This window comes from Varanus komodoensis, unplaced genomic scaffold (genome assembly GCF_004798865.1).
Source record: "Varanus komodoensis strain SLA01 unplaced genomic scaffold, ASM479886v1 scaffold7_3, whole genome shotgun sequence".
Classification (NCBI taxonomy): Eukaryota; Metazoa; Chordata; class Lepidosauria; order Squamata; family Varanidae; genus Varanus; species Varanus komodoensis.
This window is the reverse complement of record NW_025336480.1, coordinates 14,863,740-14,884,698: the sequence shown is the minus strand read 5'-3', so window position 1 is coordinate 14,884,698 and position 20,959 is coordinate 14,863,740. Positions and strand designations below refer to the sequence as shown.

The following is a 20,959-nucleotide window of genomic DNA, read 5'->3' as shown; positions in this document are numbered from 1 at the left end:
TTGTGTCTTGATTTTCAGATAAATTGGAATCATATCATTGAAATGGCTCTGCCGTTTAAAGTTCTCAGATTGTTACTATGCTTTGACCACTCTGGCAGACAAACAGTAAGGAACCTGAAAGCAAGGATATTAAGGTTTTGTGACTGTATGTATCTTTACAAAATATTCATGATATGCTTTCCCTGTTTTCATTCATACTGCAAAACAGCATGGTCAGAAGTCGATGATAACCATTGGTGATAAAAACATCCCATTCTGCAGTAATGTTTTTAGCATACATCTCATTCCTATGCTTTTTTTTATACCACTGTGATGAGATCGTTACCTTTTGTCAGTCATATACAAGCTAATAAACCTATGTACAGAATTTGTATGACACACCTAATTTATACTGTGTTTTAACAGTTTGCCTGAACTGTTTATGGTTTTTAAATTTTGTAATGTGCGTGTAAAATTAAAAATATTGACATGTGGCTAGCCCAGACCTTGCACTTTTTCAGTATATATGTGTAATTGTTCTTGTGAAGAATGTTTGATCTGTCCCAGAGGGGAAGCAAGGCAAGGGTTAGACCTGGGATGCTCCTGCCTTTGTGCTGCTCATTGCTCAGCAGTGGTGCTGTTACACAGGGAAGGAGAAGCAATGCCTGGCAGCCCTACTGCTAGTTGCCATACTAGTCTGTTGGCCCCGTTACCACACATTGGCTATGATCATGCATTATGCTACGGAATACCATGAAGTTACCTTTCTTACCTTGCATCCTATAGTCACACATTTGCCTCCGTCTTCTCTCCAAATGGTAGGATGTATCCCATCAGTCCCCATGAGTGGGAACCAATCCCAGCATGCACTGCTCCAGCCTGCCTCTCCCCCACTGGCAAGGGGCCAAAGTGGTGAAGAGATGAGTGGGTGGAATGACAGCATGGCAGGGGCAGGGTGGCCAAAAATCAGAGCCATGCACTGGGTGGGAGGGAGGGAGGGAGGGAGGGCAGGGGCAGTCAGCACCCTGTCCACCAGCAATCCAGCTGTTGCTACAATAACAGGGCAGCAGAAAATGGCGGCTGGAACAGCTGTGGCCACTTCTTGCTATTTAACTGCCTGCCTAAAATTGGGAAACAGTGGAAAGACATTGTAACCAGCTTCACATATAACAAACAATGCTGAAAAATGGAAACCTTAGAACAGGCCATTGGTTCTCCATCCTGATTCATGGTAACTGGACATGCCATGTTTCACCATGCTTCTGATATTCCCACATAACAAGAAGCTATTCATGCCATGGTTTGTCAGTATGTATGGATACAGCTATCCTGTTTCCCACAGACTTTCCTGGTAAGCACAATTCATCCACTGTCCTCTTAAGGTCTACAACTTTATTAGCTGAACAGAAGGGGAAATGAATTCTAGTTCTGCAGTGACACCTCGAATCATGTTTCCCTTTAATGCCACTCTAACAGAACAAATACAAGGGGTTGCTTGTTTTTAGCTCTTTCTTACACAGAAGGCATTTCAACTACTGGGTCATTGTGTCTTTCCAGTTCTTAAAATATGTGGCAATTTTCCCCCCTAACTTCTGCTTTAATTGGTCATAGAGATAGAATTTGTGGGAGGACTAGTAACATGGCAAAACTGCAGCCACTTCTGGACCAAATTGACTTGAACCCACCCATCCCCCTCCCTTTGGGGCCCTATGCTTGGTACCTCCATTAAGAACACTGGCAGTTGTAGTTTTCTGCTCCACATCAATGAACAGGGCCTCCACAACAGCATGCCAAAGCCAACAGTGCTCTACTCTACTGGCAGAGGGACAACTCTACCAGATTTTAGGCCTTTGCAGAAGGATGGGTGAGATTGGTCACTTAAATTCCTTAAATAGCAGCCCTTTAATCTGTTTCATTCCTAGTCAAAATTTGGCCATCATGCTACTCTCTAGCCTTTCTACTTGATTCATGTTTTTGCCCATGTTTGCATTGCCAATACTCTTCCTGTTTTGCACCTAGAATGTTTTCTAAAACTTTTTTTTTAATAATAAGCAATATGATAGTTGTTGAGGGTTTTTTTTAACTTCCAAAAAAATGTACAAAAAGACTGCTTTAAATTTCTCTAGGAAATGACCCAAGATTTCCTGTTGGTGCAAGAGGGATTATTTGGTCATTGACTTGCATCACTTGTTTAAATGTCTGAACAACAACAGTCAGATACTTGTGACTGTTGCCACTTTCTGAACAATACAGAAATGGGCAGCAAATATCTTATACCAATGCTAACACTTTCATCACTTCATTGTCTTAACGTAAACCAATTGCAGTATTAATTTAGACAATGTGAGAAAAATAATCCCCCAGTTTAAAGATTTGTCAAAGGTTATTACATTTGAACACCCTTGAAGACAGAGGCTGTAAAAGTTTTATTCATTTCCTTTATTCATTTACAATATTTCTATACCATTTCACAGCCAAACAGATTCCAGAGTGGTGAACAGTATGAGATTAAATCAAAAGAATAAGAACACTATATTAAAAACACTATATTAGAACAAATTAAATAGCAATCCTAAATTAATACAAGGTATTCACTACAATCTATACAATATGATTTATGACTAATTTGAACGTAATCTACCCCCACCCTGTCCTAATGGTGCAGAGTATATAGCAGTCAACTAATTATTCTATCTTTCACCCCTTTCTTGACAATCAAAACAATAAAAATCTCTTGGGCTTGAGAGATATGTAGTTCTTACAATGATGGGGCACCAAAATATCAATGACTTATTGACCATTATATACAGTATATCACAGAAGTGAGTACACCCCTCACATTTTGTAACTATTTTATTAACCCTGAAGAAAGGACACTTTGCTACAATGTATGTAGTGAGTATACAGCTTGTATAACAATGTAAATTTGCTGTCCCCTCAAAATAACACACAGCCATTAATGTCTAAACTGCTGGCAACAAAAGTGAGTACACCCCTAAGTAAAACTGCCCAAATTGGGCATTATTAGCCATTTTCCCTCCCCAGTGTCATGTGACTCGTTATTGTTACAAGGTCTCAGGTGCAAATGGGGAGCAGGTGTGTTAAATTTGGTGTTACCGCTCTCACTTTCTCATACTGGTCACTGGAAGTTCAACATAGCACCTCATGGCAAAGAACTCTGAGGATCTGAAAAAAAGAATTGTTGCTCTACATAGAGATGGGCTAGGCTATAAGAAGATTGCCAAGACCCTGAAACTGAGCTGCAGCACGGTGGCCAAGACCATACAGTGGTTTAACAGGACAGGTTCCACTCAGAACAGGCCTCGCCATGGTCGACCAAAGAAGTTGAGTGCACATGCTCAGCATCATATCCAGAGGTTGGCTTTGGGGAAATAGACGTATGAGTGCTGCCAGCATTGCTGCAGAGGCTGAAGGGGTGGTGGGTCAGCCTGTCAGTGCTCAGACCATATGCCGCACACTGCATCAAATTGGTCTGCAGGGCTGTCATCCCAGAAGGAAGCCTCTTCTAAAGATGATGCACAAGAAAGCCTGCAAACAGTTCGCTGAAGACAAGCGGACTAAGGACATGGATTAGTGGAACCATGTCCTGTGGTCTGATGAGACCAAGATAAACTTATTTGGTTCAGATGGTGTCAAGCGTGTGTGGAGACAACCAAGTAAGGAGTACAAAGACAAGTGTGTCTTGCCTACAGTCAAGCATGGTGGTGGGAGTGTCATGGTCTGGGGCTGCATGAGTGCTGCCGGCACTGGGGAGCTACAGTTCATTGAGGGAACCATGAATGCCAACATGTACTGTGACATACTGAAGCAGAGCATGATCCCCTCCCTTCAGAGACTGGGCCACAGGGCAGTATTTCAACATGATAACGACCCCAAACACACCTCCAAGACGACCACTGCCTTGCTAAAGAAGCCGAGGGTAAAGGTAATGGACTGGCCAAGCATGTCTCCAGACCTAAACCCTATCGAGCATCTGTGGGGCATCCTGAAACGGAAGGTGGAGGAGCGCAAGGTCTCTAACATTCACCAGTTCCGTGATGTCGTCATGGAGGAGTGGAAGAGGACTCCAGTGGCAACCTGTGAAGCTCTGGTGAACTCCATGCCCAAGAGGGTTAAGGCAGTGCTGGAAAATAATGGTGGCCACACAAAATATTGACACTTTGGGCCCAATTTGGACAGTTTCACTTAGGGGTGTACTCACTTTTGTTGCCAGCAGTTTAGACATTAATGGCTGTGTGTTGAGTTATTGAGGGGACAGCAAATTTACACTGTTATACAAGCTGTCTACTCACTACTTTACATTGTAGCAAAGTGTCCTTTCTTCAGGGTTGTCACATAAAAAATATAATAAAATATTTACAAAATGTGAGGGGTGTACTCACTTCTGTGATATACTGTATGTAACAATCCCCAAGAGCTGCCATCAGGTGGTGAACACCTTACATATTTGATTAAGTAGTCTATATTCAAGTGTGCTTATGCAATGATCAATGTGTTAGTGTTTTAAGTTGTCACAAGACTCTGTTGTTTTTGCTATCCCGTTATAGCATCAAGAGCATGCCATTTGGATCAGTGCTTTTGAGCTATTTCTGGAAGTCACAGAATAATTTAGGATGCCTTGTACCAGATATGGTTTATTTCATTCATTCCACACATGTACACTTTTCTACTTATAAAACTGGGGCGACATAAGGCAACCTACAGGCATTTATGTCCCATCCTATCGCCAAGCAATCAGGACGACTTACAAAAGCAGTTGGGATTAGCAGGAACATGAATTGGGGCTTCCATGATAACAGCCCAATTTCACTTTGTACATCTATTCCACACTGTCGCTCCCACCCACGACCGTCTGAGGCACACTGGGCATCGGTATCAAGCTTGCTGCATGTGTTTGCTGACTAAGCACATTCCAATCATTTCTGAATCTTTTGTACATGATGACTATCATTAACACTTTATTTACATTTTAATTTGCATAATTCATCCTCTGGCCCCATTTATTTTCCTTAAAAGGGTCACGTTTTTCCCCAAACGTTCCAAAACTTAAGTTCCTACCAAATTCCCTCCCAGTTCATCTTTAAAGCACGTAACTAAACAACATGCAAGTCTCTGAACTTACCTTTGAGTAAATATGCAAAGAATCCAGCTGCGGAAATGAATCGCTGCTGCTGAAAAGAGGCGCGTCCAGCTGCTGCCATCATCGCACTTGCAGCCAACCCAAAAAGCTCTTTCTGCGCGCCGACGGAACAGCCGCGGGCGGGCCGACGCTTTAACGCTTGCTCTCCGCACAGTAACTCTTGATCTAGAGATAGGAAAATGTAGAGGAGCAACGGAACTCTTAAACCTTGAGCGTCCTGGTTCTTTGGAGTGCTTCTTGCGGGGCGAGGGAGTTTGTTTCCCTTGTCGAAGAAGTAAAAATTTGCCTTCGAAAACAACGGCGAACTGGAAGGCAGAAAAAAGTGGCTGGACAGCAGGGTTCCAACCAAGAAAGTAAAAATTAGCAGGAGAATGAGTATATTGAATTTTCTGTATTAAATATACAAAAAGATGTACGAGTTGCTTTTCAGAACGCTGTCTTCTATGTACAAACAATCCAAAACACGAACAGTTTAAAAACTCGATATAATTCTATTTCTAATTGTCTCGTATAAAAAATGTGTTTGTGTGTCCAGAATTTTTCACAGAAAGGTTGGCCGAATACCAGTTCACTCCATTATTGCCAAATTGGAAGCCGCGTGAGATGTCTGAGAAAGATTGGGTCACAACAACCCTGCAGTGTAGTCTATGGTTAATAATAGGCTAGACATGAAGCTGCAGCAATTACGTTGCCTCTTCCGATTTCTTCCCACGCGAATTCGGCGCTCAGTGTCTTTGCGATGGCCACTTTTAAAGGTGTGAAAATTAAAACCACATCCAGAGTTCCCTACACACACCCGAAATCAGGCCAAATTTGAAAAGCGTATCCTATGCTTGCTCCAACATTGTGTGAAGGAAAGAGAAGCATGCTGCAGCACACGCACAACAACGCTACCAACCCGAAACCCACACCTGTATTAGGCCAGCCTAATGGCCACCAGCAGGACAAAGCTTTAGAGATCCTTACAGCTTTTCAGCAGCTCAGAGGTTTCAAAGCGCAGGATTAGGGGTTGCTAAGCTCCTGGTTTGGCAAGGTGAGCCGGCATTTTCGCCCTGCGAAATTTTTAAAAAAGTAGTCCCGGAAGCTGAGCACTCTACTTTGCTCTTCCAATTATTCTGTAGGTCTACCTGTGTGAGCGCTTGTGACGTAATTCCGCAAAATTGGCGCTGGGGGGGAAGAGAGGAATCCGCCATTTTGTTTGTTTGCGAACGGAGGAGAAGGCGCTCTTCGCTAACTGTAAGTGACGAAGGAATTGGAAGCGTCTCGTTAGCTCGCTTTAGGTGTCTGCAAAGACAGAAAGGTATGTCTGAAACAGAAGGTGCCTTTCAGTCTCTCTCGGGGGGTCTTACCTGGAAACAGGCCCTTTTGCGTTCTCGTCAGGCCGCTCTGGAGTCCGAGGCTGGGATACCGAAGGGAGACGGGGAAAGGAAGTGCTAGGGCTACACTTCGGCTAAGCCCAGCGGGGCCTGCAGCTTTTAGCTCTCTCTTCCGCCCTCTGAGGCCCCTGCGGGATTTTATACTGTACTTGGAGTACCTTTCGGTTGATGCTGGCTAGCGCTGTGTTCTCTCTACTGCAAAATAACGAATTGTTCTCATTACCTTCTAGACACAACATCGCTTGTTTAGAAATCCCTTCTACCACAGAGCACCGGTTCTTGATTTTTTTAAATAGTTGATCTTTAGGGCAACACATGATGATGATGATGATGATGATGATGATTACATTTTTATACTGCCCATAGCCAAAGCTCTCTAGGCAGTTGACAGCAATAATCATAGAATCATACACTCAAGTCACCCATCCCATTTCTGCCCAGGCCTGACCCTGCTTAGCTTCCAAGATTAGGCAGGATCAGGCACTTCAGGCTACATGGAAGCTACACAGATAAGATAATCTTGTCAAACGCCCGAATTCCACCAAAATTGAAAGTTTTTAAAACACCCGGGGACAACTTGTTAAATATATCAGTGTAAAATATTTCATTCTTAACTATATCATGGTTTAATTTGAACCAGGGAATATTAGAACAGATTTTAATTGTCATGACTTAGTTCTAGAATGCAGAATAAGTTAATTGTTGCAAACCCCTCAGGACTAAATACTTGTCAGCTTTGACTGGTAGCAAAAATATCTTCCAGATTTTGGAGGAGGGGAAGTTTGGTGTTACTACGATGTCCAGACAGTTTTGAGCCCTTTATCATTTTAGAAAATTAACGGAACACTTTGTAAACAGGCCTATAAGACTGTCAAATGCAGTCAATAAATTGGAATGCTACTGTTTTGCTTAATGCTGCTTGTCTTGTTAAACCAGCCTGAGAACACGGTAAGGGATGGTCTAGAAAAGTTATTCATTCATTCCACAGTTAGGATGGTCTAGAAAAGTAATAAATAAATTCCACAGTTAGACTTGTACCACTGTTTCCTTCACACTCAAACATTTGCTATCCTGATATCGTTAAGTAATCTAGCAACTGTGCTTTCCTTTCCCCCGAGACTTACCCATATAGGTAAGTAGGTGCTATTTCTTATAATGAAGAAAGACTAACTGAAACATGGGAGTGCAGAATGTTGAACTCATTATCTTCCTTTCAGTGGGAATAGGGGGTTTAGCTGCTCCAGTATGGTGCATGGAGCAAGGAAGTGGACTATAGAAACTCCATTGCATATACAAGTGTATGACCTAACTTTGACAGTAATAGTACTAACAGAATGAAATATTATATTTCTGCTGATAGTATATCTATATCTTACTAATGTACTAAGCTTGGGGAGTTAATATGAGTTGCAATTGAGTAAGATCTGTTTGTCTCTGACTGTTTGCTGAAGTCCTGAACTGCTTGCCTAGGAGGAGACAATAGTAGTTGACCTTTCTAGAGGTCTAGGTAGTGATTGTAAACTAGAAAGTTAAAGGACCAGCTTGCTGGTTGGCAGGAAGTAGAAAAGTAGGTAATTTTGAAGACTACACAATTATTCTGTAAATCAGTCACTGTAGGGGAGAGAACCTGGTAACAGTGTTCTGTTGTGGATTATCTAGGGGAGGTACTGATTTTTAGAATAAATTGTGCTGTTTTGTTTTATGGAGTCATCTAGTATTGCACTTCAATTTGTGTGAATATTTTGCATAGACGGACCATAAAGGGACCTGCTATGATACCATTATATGATTCTATAATATTAAGAACATAGTGATGGTAAAATGCTATTCAGACAAGTTTTAAAGATACGTAGTCATCTTCAAATGTCAGGTGGAATACACTGCAGAACATTAGGAAAGATTAGGATTCATAGGACCAATTAGTAGGGGGAAAGGAAAAGTTTCCTAATCTATTTGATGCATAGTAGGTTTTCCAGAGGACGGGAGATTATGTTGTATATGAGGCATCCTTTAAATATAGTTTTGAAACCTCAGCTTGTACAGAATATAACTACCCAGTTTTTGATTGGAGCTACACAATTTGAAAATATGAACACTACTCGTGCCATTTGCTAATATGTTTTTGATCTCAGTTCAAAATGTTGCTTTGGGCCTGTGAAACCCTAACACCTAGGGACCAGGCTACCTGGAGATCTGTCTACATTCATAGAAGCCTGCCCAAGTATTACATTTTGCTTCAGGGGACTTGCCTATATGTTCACCAGTAATGTTGATCCTGTTGGCAGGCATGAGAAGCAGAACCATTCCCAAAATGTGAAACCTTCTCCCTGCTGAGGTATATGTGGCTTGTACTGTTGAGTTTCTGTTGAGTTTTTAATTGAATAAAGTGATTAAATCATTTGAAGTGCATAGTATTTTTATTTTGTTGATGCTTTTATTGTCAAATAACATTGGTGCTTCTGTTAGATGGTGGTGTGATTCTGGTTGTAATTTGTATTTTAATTGTCAGGCAACATGTCTTGTAAGAGCTATGCCCACCCACCCCAGTAAGCTATAAGTTTATAAATAAATAATGGAGAAAAGCTAATCTTACTTGTATTTTCATATTCTTTCTTTAATCTAGATTCGGTATATTCATGGTCTCTCCTTACCTTGATGGTTAATGTAGTCTCCTGGGTTCAACTGAAGCAGGGTGGGGATACAAGAGCAACAGGTGGGCCACTCCCCTCACCAACATATATCTATTGTTCTTAATGTCTTCTCACTTCTAAAATACCTTCCTGTGTGTTTTCACAGATGTAAGACATTTCTTTGGACATTAACACACAAGAAAATCCCATTGTGTTTAATGAAGCTTACTTCCAAATAGGTATTATAGCCTTAATTTATACTCCTGTGGACATCTACCAATGTGTAAACTCCATTGTACACAATGTGACTTACCTTTGAGTTAATGCCTATCAGTGTGCTATTAATCTGTTATTTTGAATTCCTTGTTTTTTGTAATGTTAAATTTTTGCCTTGGTTTATTGTCCTGTGTTAGATGAAGCACTCAAAAAGAACCCATGACTCTGAATGGCATGATAGAGACAGCTGGGATGAAGAAAAGAGTACAAATAGCCAAAAGAGCAGAAGGAGATCTCACAGCAGTGAAAGAAATCACAAACGCTATAAATCACTTAAAACTGCAGACAGGTAAATTACTCAAAACTTAATGATGCTCTAATTGTAACTTGATGAACCTTAAATTTTCCATTGACTCAAATACAGTCTTCCCCTCTGCCCTAAAGGAATTGAGTCAGTATTTTTCCTTCTGTGCAGCAGCTCCCTGATGTTATCTTATCTGGTCTCCAGAGGGAAAAAGAAGGGAAAGGGTCTTTTGTCAGTAACAAATGTGCCCTTTCTAATGTGGAAAAAAACCGGCTGGAACTGGGGGGAAGAGACCTGTGGCAAATGGGGCCAGGAAACTTAAGAGCTGCAGAGGGAAGGAAGCAAGCAAGTAAAAAGAAAATTGAAAATACTTTGTCATTCTGTCCAGTCAGTTGATCTATTTACAAAGCAAAGCTTCATGTTCTTAAAAATCTACATGCAGTTGGGAAGAAGTGGCACAGGAGTTTGTTGACCAGGAGGTACTGGACAGAATAGCATGAAAGATGGAGGCTGGGATTAGCTAAAGCTGCTAATTCCTGGAGAAGATAATATGGGGTGAAGTAAAAGAAACTATTGGGGAGAAGTTTGCACATCAGGAAAAGGAATAACTTGAGCAATTTAAAATACTGTGGACCAGCCCACATCAGATATGTAGAATTTAGAGGAGGAGGGGAAGAGGGAAGAAACCTGTGCCAGTTTCATTTGTTGACATCTGGTACTTTCTGGCAGTCCAAATTAGCCACTGTGATACAGTCTCCTTAAAAGAGCTGTCTTGCTTGGCAAACTCAAATACTTCTGGCAGCAGGTGAATGGCTTTGTGGAAAGCTGTTTTGAAGTATCCTCAAGTAGAATGGACTGAAGTCTCTGAATAGAGAGATTTCTTCAGTGTTGTCTGGAATGAGTAGCTCTCTTGCTCAATAGATGGGACAGTTGATTGATTGTGGGCTTCTTGCAGGTCAGGGAAACTGAAGCTATTTAGAATTATGTCAGATTTTGCATTTTTCAGAGTAATAGGGATTGCTTTGATGGTGACTTTCATACAGCTATGCCAATTTAACCATTTCTCTTGCATAACCAACACAAATAATTCTTTTCATTGGTTCTAGGTAAATAGGGTTCCTAGTATATTTCCATATTTACACTTGTGAGTTAGATGACATAACATTTATATTCTGAACAAGTTTTTTTAAAACTTAGAAAATAATTTCAATGTACTTTCAGTAGCTACTTGGATTATAGCTCCACACATGAGAGAAACCGCCATGACCGGAGATATGTTGAAGAATATAGAAATGACTTCCATGATGTGGATGATGACCACAGGCATTATCACAGAGATGATGAAAAGAGTCACTGCCATCATTATAGCAAATCCTCTGGTCAAAGCAGAAAAAGTAGTCATAAAAGAAAGCATAAGAAACATGGCTCTAGTTACAGCTCACATTTGGTATGTATCTTTTAAAATTGTGTAATAAATATATTAGTGCTTTTTAATAAATATATTGAATTTCTTCATGGAATATGAGATTCCCAAAGTGTAAATATCTGGGAAGTTTTTAGTAAAGACTCAAGATTTGTTTTCCTCCCTCCCTCTTTGAATATGTATGTACTTGACTATTTGAGAAATTTGAGTATTTCAGTATTTGAATGATGTCAATTCTATGAGTTTTTAGCTTTTTCATATGAATGTTCACTTGGCCTAATTTATTTAGTACTTTGGAAAACTAGATAATTGCTTAGTTTTTCAAATTACAGCTGGTAAGAGAAGTAGCCAAGTGGTGTTGTTATATGAATTAGTTTTACAGCATTGTGAAGCAACTCTTTCTTTCCCATCTCTAAAGACACAGAAGGTATTTATTTAACTGGAATTAAAGGATGAAAAATGTAATAACATCTGTAATGAATTCAGCATGCTTTTCTGGTATAGTTTAGTTTCATAGAAAGGTTGATCATTAATTGAATGGTATTCTTATCAAAAACTTTCATTTCACTAATCAGTAAGGACTTTCTTTAAACAGTATGATATTGCTAATATGTGTACTCAAATTTAAGGTTTAAGTTCAAGTGTTTCTGTACTTCTGAATGCATACAGACTGCATTACAAGACATTTGAATATTTCCCTTTTAGCTTTAAAAAATGGAATACAAATATTAATTGCATGAGAGTTCTGCTATTGATTGTAATACTTAAACTGTTATTTTAGAATATTTTGCTAGAGTTTCAAGGAGATCAGACCAGGTTATCATTTCATAAAATTAAATGCCAAAGTAACAATATCTTGTTTTCAAATAGCAGAAGTAAATATTTACATTAGTTCCAGTCTTCAATTAAACTATTATTTAAGGAACAAAATTGTGTTGTGTTTCTATTGTCTTACAACTTTAAGTATTTATCTGAAAATCTGTTCCTTGCCATGTTTTTCTCTGTAACATAAACTGTGCCCTGTGAATTTCTGGGGACTGAATTTGAAATTGCTCCTGCCAACTGTTCGTGGCCTGGTGCGTAACTGAATACCTGAATATCCCCGCTGAATGAATTGCGTATTCTACCCTGAATTCACTCTGATATATTGATTGGCTGGACGAACTTGGTGCCGTTTCCAGAAGAGCCACCGAAGGAAAAGATCCAGGAGTGTAGAGGATGATGAGGAGGGTCACCTGATCTGTCAAAGTGGAGACGTACTAAGAGCAAGATGTATAGAATATTTTTCAACACTTTTAAAAAAAACTTTTCAGCAAAACATCTGCTTAGAATAGTATGTTAGAGAAGGAGTGGGGGCGGGGGCTGAGAAACCTTCATTGCTCTTTTTTGTCTTTTATTTTGTCTTTGTATTTTTTTACATTTCTTTTGTTTTTTTCTATTCTTAAATATTGCTGTTCAGAACTACAATAATAAATAAAGCTTAAGGTTAGTTTGATAGCTAGCTAGCTATTTCATGACACCTGTCCGATAAAATAACACGTACAAAGACAGACACTTAAGTTAATGATTTTATAGTGACATGCTCAGTAGCTTTCGTCTTTGTTCAACTAGTTCAATAATACCCTTAATATATTTCTTTTTTAGATGAAATTATTGCTACTTTAGGGGAGGGTGCTTTCGGAAAAGTAGTAGAATGCATTGATCACCACATGTAAGTATATCTTCTTCCAAAAATATTGCTAAAACGAATGTCTTCATTTGACGATAGAAAATCCACCTGCCCAATAGCATGGCTTTCCTTTCTGACCTTAGAGTTGAGAGAATATTTTCCTTAGAGAGCTGTTTTGCTATTTGAGCACCTTGTTAAAATATCTTCTTTACATTTTTGAAAAGTTAGTTATTCCTGGTCAGATCTTTTTTGAAGTTGAGAAGAATAGATGTGACTTTGAGTGTCAGAAACAATAATTCATGGTAGCAAAGCTGATAAAAGATTTCCAAATGCTTGCATAAAGGGTTGATTTAAATATAAGCAGCTACATGAATGCCATCAAAATGTATTTGCTTAGGCAGATGCTCTGCACTGCCAGCATAATGTGTAAAAGGCTTTTGCTGATGTGCTACAACACGTGCACTTGCTCTGTATGAAGTGGTTCATATTGTATCGACAATACTCTGGTCTCAGACTTCCTTAAGTGGTGTGAATAATCATCTACTGATGACTCTAGGCTGCTGTGGAATATTTGGCACTTAAGAATGGCCACAGTTACTTCACTGTATTTCACTTTTTCCCATAGGAGAGAGATGCATGTCGCTATAAAAATTGTGAAAAATGTTGGTAGATATAGAGAAGCAGCTCGTTCAGAAATTCAAATATTGGAGCACTTAAATACTTTGGATCCAGGCAGCACGTTGTAAGTATACGGTAGAGTAAGAACACCATGTTATGGTATGAATTAACTAATTGTCTTACTAAGTTAATGTTCTGGTGGCTTTTTTCTCCTAGCCGTTGTGTACAGATGCTGGAATGGTTTGAACATCATGGTCATGTTTGCATTGTGTTTGAGCTACTGGGACTCAGTACCTATGATTTTATTAAGGAAAATAGCTTTCTGCCTTTTCCTATCGAACTTATTAGGAAGATGGCTTATCAGATTTGTCAATCTATAAACTGTAAGTAAACACAATGTTTAAGAAATGGTCCATATCCTAGAATGGTAGACACTGATTTAAGTATTGAGTTGCCACCTCTTTTTCTTTTTGCAGTCTTGCATCACAATAAATTGACTCATACAGATCTGAAACCTGAAAATATTTTATTTGTAGAGTCTGATTATGTATTAAAGTACAATTCTAAAATGGTAAGTTTACTTGCTCAAAACTTCTCCCTTGTAGGCTATCTATATAACTTTTTTATTCTTGATAAATGGATGTGCTGTACAGAACTGTAACATTTGCTTTGCAAAACAAGAGATGCTCAAGTTGTTTCCTCCAACATCTGAGCTTCATATGTTCAGCATGTGTACTTAGTGATTAGTAAGTGCAGAAGCTATTGAATAAGTGAAAGTAAAGGCATTGACTAAGAAAATGATTTAAATAATTATTTGAAGATGCAGCAGAACCATCGATGACCAAGAAAAGACAGTACTTACGTTTCTTATGTAGTTTGAGATGAATGCAGGAAATTTTATGTTGCTGTGAAATGTCAAAGCAGGGTGATATAGTTTCTTGAATAAGTTTATTCTGTTTAAGAATTAATTTAGATTACTTATTGTATAATTTCTTTCAATTCAAGGTGTGTCTTTTCCAAATTAATCTTTCCTCATTTATTTTAGAGGCACTTAGGTTCAAAATCAGAGAGGATGAGAGAAGATAAATTAAAGTTTGTAAGTTGAAACAGTGTTAAAGCATTGTACTGACACTGAGGTCTAGGACTAGAGATATCCGATTCAGCCATGAAGCTTAGTGGATGATTTAGGGCCAATCACAGACTCAGCCTAACCTACCTCAGGGATGTTGTGAGGATTAAAAAAATGGAAAAGAGAATAGTTACATATACTGCCTTGGGTTCCTTTCAAGAAGAAAAACCTGGGATATAAATGTAATAAATGAACAGAGTTCATCTAGAAAATGCAACAGAATGGATAATTTCATATTTGAAATACAACAAGCAACAGAAATGCAACTTTTAAAGGATATATTTTAATTTCCTTACAGAGACGGGATGAGCGCACGCTGAAAAACTCAGATATTAAAGTCGTAGACTTTGGAAGTGCAACATATGATAATGAACATCACAGCACTTTAGTGTCTACAAGACATTACAGAGCACCTGAAGTTATATTAGGTTAGTAGAAACTTTCAAAATCACCATGCTTTCTTAAAGAAAAAAAAAAACTGGGAATGTAACAATTCAGGAAAATCTTTCTTCATGTCATCACTGCTTTTAATACATTTCAGTATCACATCCACACTTAGTTGTACGATTTATTAAAGTTCAGGAAGACTAGGTGTAAGAGAAACATTTATGGTGTATGTAAAATAAACTGAGTATTGTTAGTGTTTGAATTTCCAGCTTGAATGACACTGTGAAGTAACAGATTTTATTAATTGTGTTCCAGCGCTTGGATGGTCCCAACCCTGTGATGTCTGGAGTATAGGTTGCATCCTGATTGAATATTACCTTGGTTTTACAGTCTTTCAGGTAAGTGTATATCATTTTATTTGGGATTTTCTACTCAAACAGTAAACATGAATCCAGTTAATTAGGTTAGTATTTTTATTTGATCTGTTGTATTTTTACAATGTTATAGTTAGGGTCCTTATATATTTTATGTATTCAGAATATTAAATATACATTGAGTCTAATTTTTTTTGTAAAGTGATAAGGTTTAAAGATTTTAGCTGTGGTTGTTTGAAGACAAGGTAACTTGGATACATATGTGGAAGGTGGAGGCTTGAATTACCATATCCTGCTAATGCAGGGGTCTCAAGCTCAATTTACCTGGGGGCCGCTGGAAGTAGAGTCTGGGTGAGGCTGGGCCGCATCAAGCGGTGGTGGTGGGCCGCTCATCCCGCGTGGCTCCCGGAGGCCGGCCCGGGCGCCACCGGCGCTTTGAAGGCCGCAGGGCCCCTCCCCCATGCCCCGCCCCTCCCAGCAATTGGCCTGCAGGCCGTGAGTTTGAGATCCCTGTGCTAATGCAATAACTTTCTACAGGAGAAACAGCGCCAATACTTCCTTCTGTATTCTGCCATCCCCTCCCAGAATGTTTCCCCACATTATTGGTTAATGTGTGTTTGTTTATTGTTGTGAGCCGCCCGAGGCTTCGGCGAATGGGGCAGCATAGAAGCTTGCTAAATAAATAAATAAAAATAAATAATCATTGAGCAATCAGAAATCTGTGTGTGTGAATACTGGATTATGCCCTTTGGGGAGCATCTGTTCATCTTTGCTTGCTGGTGGATTCACTGCCCTCACAACAGGGAGTTAGAAATTCATAATGGAAGTCCAGTCAGTTGAGCCCCCTTCTGTGACTACCACCCACCTGCTCTTTTCTAGACATTACTTATTTCTACTAGTTTCAGTTGCGAAGAACCACTGCTCCCCATTGCACTAATGGTACATCCCGTTGGTGCATGTGCAGCATAGAAAAATACCCATTATATTTAGGTTAAATAAATTTTGTAAATAACATGTCCTCGCGTTCAGTAACCACTCCTGAAGGACTTGGGAGAATTGCCTATTTGGGGGTGGGGGGGGGCAATTTCAGGCTGTTGTATTACAAGTTTCTAAATAATTAGTTTCTAAGCTAGTTTTTCTGGCTAAAATGTGTTTTGATTGATTTTTGACTATATATTGTAGAATGAGTAATGTACATGTCACTTAATTTTTTGTTCCTCTTTACAGACACATGATAGTAAAGAACATCTGGCAATGATGGAGAAGATACTAGGGCCTTTACCTGTACACATGATTAAAAAATCAAGGTAATCAAATTCTGTAGTGTTGGCTGTATTTGCAAGAATTGATAGATCAGGCTTCCTAGCCTATTTTGACCAGCAGAGTCTTGTGGTATCTTAAAGACTAACCAATGTATTAAGTGCTGTAGTTTATGTAAGACACAGTATATTTGTTAGTCTTCAAACAGTGACAAGATTTTAATTTTGCTTTTGTTGTCTAGATATGGAGCAGTATACAAACATTGTAAACATTGTAAATAAGTAAACAGACTAACATAGCTATAGCTTATCCTGGTTTGCTATAAATTAGCAATATACATGCAGCCATTTCAAAATAATCAGGATAGGCTAGCTTGTGGTAATGTTCAAAAAAGTCAGCAACAGTGCACCCCCACCCCAAAATGCCCCCTGCTCAGTTTTTATTTATTTGTTTAAAAATTTCTATGCCGCCCCATTCGCCGAAGCGGCTTCCCAAAGATTATAAATAAGAACACTTGTGTAGAGCTCCATTGTGGTCTCCTGCTACCATTGTGTTGTCAAGAACTGTGACAAGGCCGTCCCTCCCTTCCAATCTTATTATGGCATTTCTGTGCTCATTTACTACAATGTAACTACAATGGGGCTCAGAAGCATTTACTTCCATCTTAAAATACATAGCAGTTTTGAGGCTGTGCATCAGCTATTCTCATTTCTTTGCTGTGAAATGTGGCCTTAATTGATAGCTGCATCTCCTGGTTGTTACTGTCTCTTCCATTTTGAAATTAATTCTGAGAGAGAGAAGATATTCTGGTGCATGGGCAAGTGAGAGAGACTGAAAAGGAAGGGAAGAGCCATGGAATGCAGAACTGGAGAAAAGGTGCTTGGGAGAGAAGGGAAAAGGCACAGAGGGGCACAAATAAGAGATAAGGGTAACAGGAACTTATCCTTGTCAACCATGTTAAATCCAAGGATAGATTTAAGACAGATTCTCTGCTTCCTTTTGGATTAATCCCAGCATGCTCTGTTGCAGCACTCTGTTAGTAAATGTACAGAGGGTTGAGCTACAAAAAGTATGAAGTAGGTAAAAGGTTAAAAAACAACTTTAATACATCAGAATGCCTGTTTGAAAAGGACTAGATGAAAGGTGTGACTATTGGAAAGTGTAAAGAAGGTTGAGAAATGCCAGAGATTAACAGAATTGGAAGTGAAAGGAATCTAAGGGGTAGCTGGATTAAATGCCAAATCAACAGGAATATTAAAATCTGGCAAGAAGAAGATTGTTAGTGCATCAGGTTGCATGTTATGGTGTTAATTGCAGGTTAACTGATAGAATGCAGAGCATAAAAACTACTTCAGTCTTGCAAAACAACCTATAAATGCCCATTTGTACATTAGCATGATGTAAGATTCCAGACACTTTGACTTGTCTATGGGTTAAAGTTAACCTTAAGAACAGATCATCAGTTTGAGCTGTTTAGCCCACCAACCAAAAAAAAAAAAAAACCCCAACGAACAACAGCTACCTTCCTGGCATGTGTTGACACTTGCTGCATCCCTGGTAAATCATAAGTTAATTCACCCACTGTTTGTCACTGTTGTGTTGAAACTGTCGTTGAAAGCAAAAATGATTGTCATATCTTGAAATGAGAGCAAAAAATATAGCTTATTTAGCCTTTGTGTATGTAGGAAACATTACTTTCGCCACGATCAGCTGGACTGGGATGAACATAGTTCTGCAGGTCGTTATGTAAGAAGACGGTGTAAACCACTAAATGTAAGAGAACATACACTTCTTCCTGTTCTCGATTCTGTAAGCCAAAGAATTGTATCTAAAGTGTGCTCTCTTTTTTTTTCTCTCCCCGGCCTCCTGCCAGGAATTCATGCACTGCCATGATAAAAACCATGAAAATCTATTTGACCTTATTCGTAGAATGTTGGAGTATGATCCAGCAAAGAGAATTACACTGGATGAAGCCTTGGAGCATTGTTTCTTTGATCCCTTTAAAGACAGAGAACTGAACTGATTTTCTGTTACATAAAGGACATGATACAGAGTCTGTCAATCAGTACCTAGTGTGAGATGTTGTACATAATTTACTTTGTACATTTGATTCTGTAAATATAACCCTACTTTTTTTAATTGATGCTATGTCTGTCTTGCTGAACAGTTATGATTTTGATCACATACATTAAACATTAAATTTTCTCTTTTGTACAACTGAGCATTTTTGTGCTAAATCTGCTACTGTATTTGGCAGATTTTGCAATTAATCATTTAAGTCAAACATTGCCAAACAATTATAAAATTAGCACCAAGAGTTTCTTACAGGTCAGTGCTTGGAAAAGGTATTTCATTCAGGGTTGACATACCTCCCAAAATGGTCATACTTAAGCAGATTTACAACTGTATTAACATTTTAAAATAGTGCAGAATATGATTTTTAGTTTAGTTGTATATCTTATTCACTACATGTCTGTACCACTGAATCATGGACACTACCTGGGTGGTTTGAAAAACAAAGTGCAAAACAAATACAGTATACAATTTTAGAACTGCACTATAACAATAAAAATAACCAAAGAGAATCTAGCAGCAATGTAAAGGTTTAAAATAGAGGGACAGATTGAAAGCAGAAACTGAGAAACTAAAATGTTATATCAGACTATTCCTATCAGCTGTCACATAATGATCACTTTGCAGTAAACATTTGCTCAACTGCTTCTATTTGAAATCTTCAGTGTCTGTTCCTGCTCCCCAATTTACCTTCCAGGATTTTATATTTGCATGGACAAATTGAATCTTAACTGTCAGTTTCTGAAAAGCTGTGGTTTCTTGTGCCAATACTGCTGAGTAGAATCAACAATTCTTAAAATGTGAGCCTGTGGAAATGACAGCTGGAAAGTGTGATACTTATTAAATCAAATGAAACCAAATGTAGGCATCTGCAATTAGGACAAAAGTTGTCTTATTTTAACCAGTGTGTTTTAAAACAAAACCATTTACTTGTCAAAGGGCCACACCTTATTTCTTTTTAAAGCCCACCAGACAGGGTAACAGGTAATGTGGAGAATCCAAAACTCTGGGTGAAATCATGCAAAAGAAGCTTTCTGCAGTGGCTGGGGGGAGGGGGGAGAGAAGTGGGAAGATCCATAGTTGGATCTCCTCTACATTCTTTGCTCCACAGCATCCTATGGCACACCCCAGATACTGTTTCCAATATTTTGAGATGGACTGCATAAGGACAGAACAAGCTTACAGCACAACCACATGCATATCCACTGAGAAGGAACTCCCACCATATTTAAGGGTGTATGTCCTAGTAAGTTTATCCCTATAGCACAACTCTATGCAGAAGAAAATTTCATTGTTTCAAATCTTTGTTAAAATTTTATGTTATTCATGCCAGATTTTGGGTTTTAATTTCTGTGAACCACCCAGAAAGCTTTGGCAATTAGGCAGTATAGACTGGAATGAACACATGAATAAAGACTCATGGGGCTTTCTCCAGGTATGTGTACAAAAGATTGCATCACTAATTCAATTAGACTCAGATTTCAAGATAGTTCTAGGATTGGGGTATAATATATAATTGCTGAGTCCCCATTTTTTTTTTTTTTTTTTTTTTTTTTTGTGAGGGAGAGAATTTCACGTTTTCCTTGCTTGATAGTTTCAAACTAGTAAAATGTAAGCAAAAGGTTCTGGAGGAACATTGACAAAAGATGCAAATATCTTGGAATGCTTTATTACTGTTATGTATTTTAAACTCTCTAGAAATATTCCCATTTTCTACATTCATTAAAAAGTTGTATTTGCTTGAAAAACAAGATGGCAAAAATTTTAGTTAGATTTTTCTCCCTAGTTTTTAAAAAACTATCCTAATTATAGGAGGCTTAAGGCAGTCCTGTGTGTGTTTAGCTGGGAAAAGGCCCAGAAAACCTAGCTTTCCCTAGCCAGTTACATTGTTTGAGAAATGGTAGGAAATACTGTCCTTTTCCTGTCTAAACATAAATAGGATTGCACCCTGAAGAGGTAACGGAAGAACAAATGAAACATGTATTGTAAAAATGAGTATTAACTGTTAAACAGAGAGGTAACTTTCATGCAGTTGTATTTAAAAATATTTCTGATAATGCTATGAAGTTTTACAGAAATGTAGAGCAGTATAAGAAAATTTATTTGGGAATGGGGGATAAGGAGCCAGCAAAAATATTGGAGACATTTTGAATGCTAGTATTGACAAACTTTCCCTTGCCACTAGAGGGCACTCTAAGCTAGTGCTTAATACAACAATTTTCTATTTCATGAACCAACACAGCAGATGAAAAACCAAGATTTATGCATCTTCAAATTGTAGTTAGTTTGATTGCAGCATAGGTTGGTTTTCACTCCTTAGATGTTTCTATTTGGCAACACAGCTCTACAGGGGAAAGAAA

The 20,959-nt window shown here is 38.7% G+C and overlaps 1 protein-coding gene across 9 annotated transcripts; it reads left to right on the top strand.

The window, feature by feature from the left end:
• The first annotated feature begins 6,303 nt into the window (after positions 1-6,303).
• On the top strand, positions 6,304-18,740 carry CLK4 (CDC like kinase 4). 9 transcript variants are annotated; one of them, XM_044454354.1, is made up of 16 exons: positions 6,304-6,440; positions 9,140-9,229; positions 9,313-9,385; positions 9,560-9,711; positions 10,888-11,113; positions 12,271-12,361; positions 12,734-12,800; positions 13,384-13,500; positions 13,593-13,759; positions 13,853-13,947; positions 14,422-14,472; positions 14,804-14,933; positions 15,208-15,290; positions 16,494-16,573; positions 18,212-18,299; positions 18,400-18,740. In XM_044454354.1, exons 4-16 carry the CDS (start codon positions 9,560-9,562, stop codon positions 18,547-18,549), a joined length of 1,497 nt encoding a protein of 498 aa, XP_044310289.1. In that variant the 5' UTR covers positions 6,304-6,440; positions 9,140-9,229; positions 9,313-9,385; the 3' UTR covers positions 18,550-18,740. The 9 variants fall into 9 exon arrangements, with proteins under 9 accessions (XP_044310289.1, XP_044310294.1, XP_044310288.1 ...); XM_044454356.1 differs by lacking the exon at positions 9,313-9,385 and adding an exon at positions 8,802-8,851 and having other exon boundaries at positions 6,351-6,440; XM_044454359.1 differs by lacking the exon at positions 9,313-9,385 and having other exon boundaries at positions 10,891-11,113.
• Positions 18,741-20,959: the final 2,219 nt, after the last annotated feature.

Bases quoted from the DNA above. Each gene is read 5' to 3' on its own strand.
- CLK4 (XM_044454353.1), top strand. From the start codon at position 9,560: ATGAAGCACTCAAAAAGAACCCATGACTCTGAATGGCATGATAGAGAC. The intron at 14,473-14,803 runs GTAAGTTGAAAC...ATTTCCTTACAG, and splicing joins GAGAAGATAAATTAAAGTTT to AGACGGGATGAGCGCACGCT. The intron at 16,574-18,211 runs GTAATCAAATTC...TTGTGTATGTAG, and splicing joins CACATGATTAAAAAATCAAG to GAAACATTACTTTCGCCACG.